The sequence below is a fragment of the Solanum lycopersicum genome, chromosome 6 (genome assembly GCF_036512215.1).
Source record: "Solanum lycopersicum chromosome 6, SLM_r2.1".
NCBI classification, from domain to species: domain Eukaryota; kingdom Viridiplantae; phylum Streptophyta; class Magnoliopsida; order Solanales; family Solanaceae; genus Solanum; species Solanum lycopersicum.
In genome coordinates, this window is record NC_090805.1 from 349508 (window position 1) to 352155 (window position 2648).

The following is a 2648-nucleotide window of genomic DNA, read 5'->3' on the forward strand; positions in this document are numbered from 1 at the left end:
ATAACCCAAGTGGCCCATTTTCTTGATCTAGGCTAGGTATTAGTTTGGCCTTTTGCCTTTTGCTTAAGGAAAATTTAGGGTGAATGACATAAATCACATATTTTTAAGGTAAATTTTATTATTTGTTCCGTATAAGTTTATAATTACAGAAATCCTTTAATCCGATATAATAATATAAGCGTGATATATTAGTCTGATGCGCGAGATACATTACATTTTATACATGATATACTAATCTGTTGCACGATATTGTATAAAAAATAATCTATACATATTAGACCATGATATGACGTTATATAAATCTTTGAATTTTTTTTTTTTTGGAAAAATTCATAAAAACACCAACGACATCAACTTTTTCAGTGTTTTTTTTTCCTTTCAAAAATCCATTTGCTTAATACAAACACAAGTCCGTATTCTACCAAACACCATAGCCTAAAAATAAAATGTAACCAACAACGATACATGTATTTAGTGGCTATATCCATGTATATTTTGATTGAATCAGTGAAAAGAGAAAATAATACTATTGCTTTCACACGAAAAAAATTAGAAAGTTTTTTAGTGTTTCAGAAATAATCTGCTTTTTATCATATATTTTTCAATTGAGTTGATTCCGTATGAATATGGTGATTTTATATATATATATATATATATCATAACACAACTTATTTATTAATTTGTAGTGAAACAAATTAAACCTTAATATTTAATAGTGTTGTGATAAATATTGGAATACTAATTGGTAACATAACATAACATGTACTAAACTGAAATTGACTTAATTATTATTAAATATAGACTCAAATTAACATAGCAACAGATGATACAAAATATGTGGCTTCCAATTAACACATCATGTCTAACATAGTCTGCCTTCTTATTTAGGGTTTCTACCATTTCTATTCACAAAGTCAGAGCTAATAAAAATTTACTCATAATAACCCTACACAAACTCTAAAACAAATCACCACCACATGAGAGGATTTAAGTTATATTCACTGATAATATAAAGATTTTTTTATGCTATCAGGTTAATTTAACCTATGACAGGTTAAAACAAAATAAAGTAATAACCTGTTATAGTTGGTTAAATCAAATCGTGATGTAAAAAATCTTTAAATTGTCAGTGTATATGATTTAACCCCTCTAAAAAATATAGTAACCCTTTGTTAGCCAGCAAAGAATGTGTTATCCTGGTTGTCCAAGCAATAAAATTGAGGAAACATTTTAGTTTCTTCTTCATTTGACATCCATAGTGTATTTGGGCAATAATTCCATATAGGTGATGGCATAATTGGTTTAATATTATCCATTGTTTCACTTATTTGAGATAATTCAATATCTTTCCATATTTCATCCATGGAGTACACCTTCATTTTGTCACCATCATTTTTTTTGTCAAGTCCACCCGTATCGTAGAAGTTCCTTTCATTGTTTTTCTTAATAGGCGTGAAATCCACATCAGGACTATTAGATGAGAAAGATGAAGAGTTGGAGAAGGATGAAGATGGAGAAAAACTAGACGCGTTATTTTTCCTCTCATCGTGAGCCTTTTTTCTCATATGAGTTCTCCAGTAATTCTTGATTTCATTATCAGTTCTTCCTGGTAATTTCATAGCAATTCTTGACCATCTACACATAAAAGAGTGTTAAATCATATGATCATTCCATCAATATAACATAATATAATATTACTATAAAATAATTTTTGAATCACCTATTTCCCCATTTGGAGTGGAGTTCAAGAATAAGACGTTCTTCTTGAGGAGTCATTTTTCCACGTTTGAGACCAGGATGTAAGTAATTCACCCATCGTAATCTACAACTTTTTCCTGTTCTTCTTAAACCTATTTACACAACATAAAAACAAAAAAAAAATGGTATACAGAAAAAAAGAAGAGTTAGAATTTGTTCAATGAAAATAAGATTTCATGTCTAAGACAAGCCTACCTAATTTATATGTCTCCCTCCAACCTTAAAAACCTGAAACTTTGGCTAAGAAATCCCATCGTCGATCGCCAAACAAGTTCACATAAAATGCAAGTTGAAGATCTTCTTGTTCCATCCATGGTCCTCTTCTCATTTCTTCTTGTGCCATCCTTTTGCTCTTTTTCTCTTTTGCCCTTTTCTCTCTTGTCACCTTATAATTTGTTGGTGGAAAGTGTTGTCTACATGGGTGATATTTATACTTGGAATAATTATCTTGATGGCCTTGGAAAAGAAGGGATGTGAGCTTTGACATGCACGGAGTCAGAATTTTCAGCAAGGAGTCCTAAAACATAAACAAGTTACATGAGATTTAACATCTACTAATATATATACATAAAATTATTTTAATTATATATATAAATAATGTAATTTTTTATCGAAAAGACATTGAATAAACCTCCTTGATTTTACTTCGCTCTACTCTTGAATTTATGGACTTACGGGGTTTTCAAATAATAATTTAGTTGACTTGAATAATCTAAATTCGTGTTGAATAATTAGATTTATTAGGGGGTAATGCACTCTTCCAACCTAAAAGTTCTCAATTTAATGGAATCAAATCCAAAGCCTCAAATTACTACTCCTACTAAATAAAATAAGAATTAGGGATGAAAAAATTTTCTAGCTAAATAATAAAATTTATCGTATTAAATAAC

The 2648-nt window shown here is 29.3% G+C and overlaps 1 protein-coding gene across 1 annotated transcript; it reads right to left on the minus strand.

The window, feature by feature from the left end:
* Positions 1-766: 766 nt before the first annotated feature.
* LOC101250412 (transcription factor MYB48-like) lies at positions 767-2176 on the minus strand. Its single transcript, XM_004240303.5, has 3 exons — positions 1987-2176; positions 1721-1850; positions 767-1635 (listed from the first exon to the last, which is right to left on the minus strand). The coding sequence occupies exons 1-3, from the start codon at positions 2099-2101 to the stop codon at positions 1173-1175; spliced, it is 708 nt and encodes a 235-aa protein (XP_004240351.1). The 5' UTR covers positions 2102-2176; the 3' UTR covers positions 767-1172.
* Positions 2177-2648: the final 472 nt, after the last annotated feature.

What these genes read in the sequence shown, in the direction of transcription:
- LOC101250412 (XM_004240303.5), bottom strand. Translation starts at nt 2,101, where the DNA reads ATGGCACAAGAAGAAATGAGAAGAGGACCATGGATGGAACAAGAAGAT. An exon ending in TTTCTTAGCCAAAGTTTCAG is followed by an intron (nt 1,851 to 1,986) that starts GTTTTTAAGGTT and finishes TTGTGTAAATAG; the next exon opens with GTTTAAGAAGAACAGGAAAA. An exon ending in CACTCCAAATGGGGAAATAG is followed by an intron (nt 1,636 to 1,720) that starts GTGATTCAAAAA and finishes TTTTATGTGTAG; the next exon opens with ATGGTCAAGAATTGCTATGA.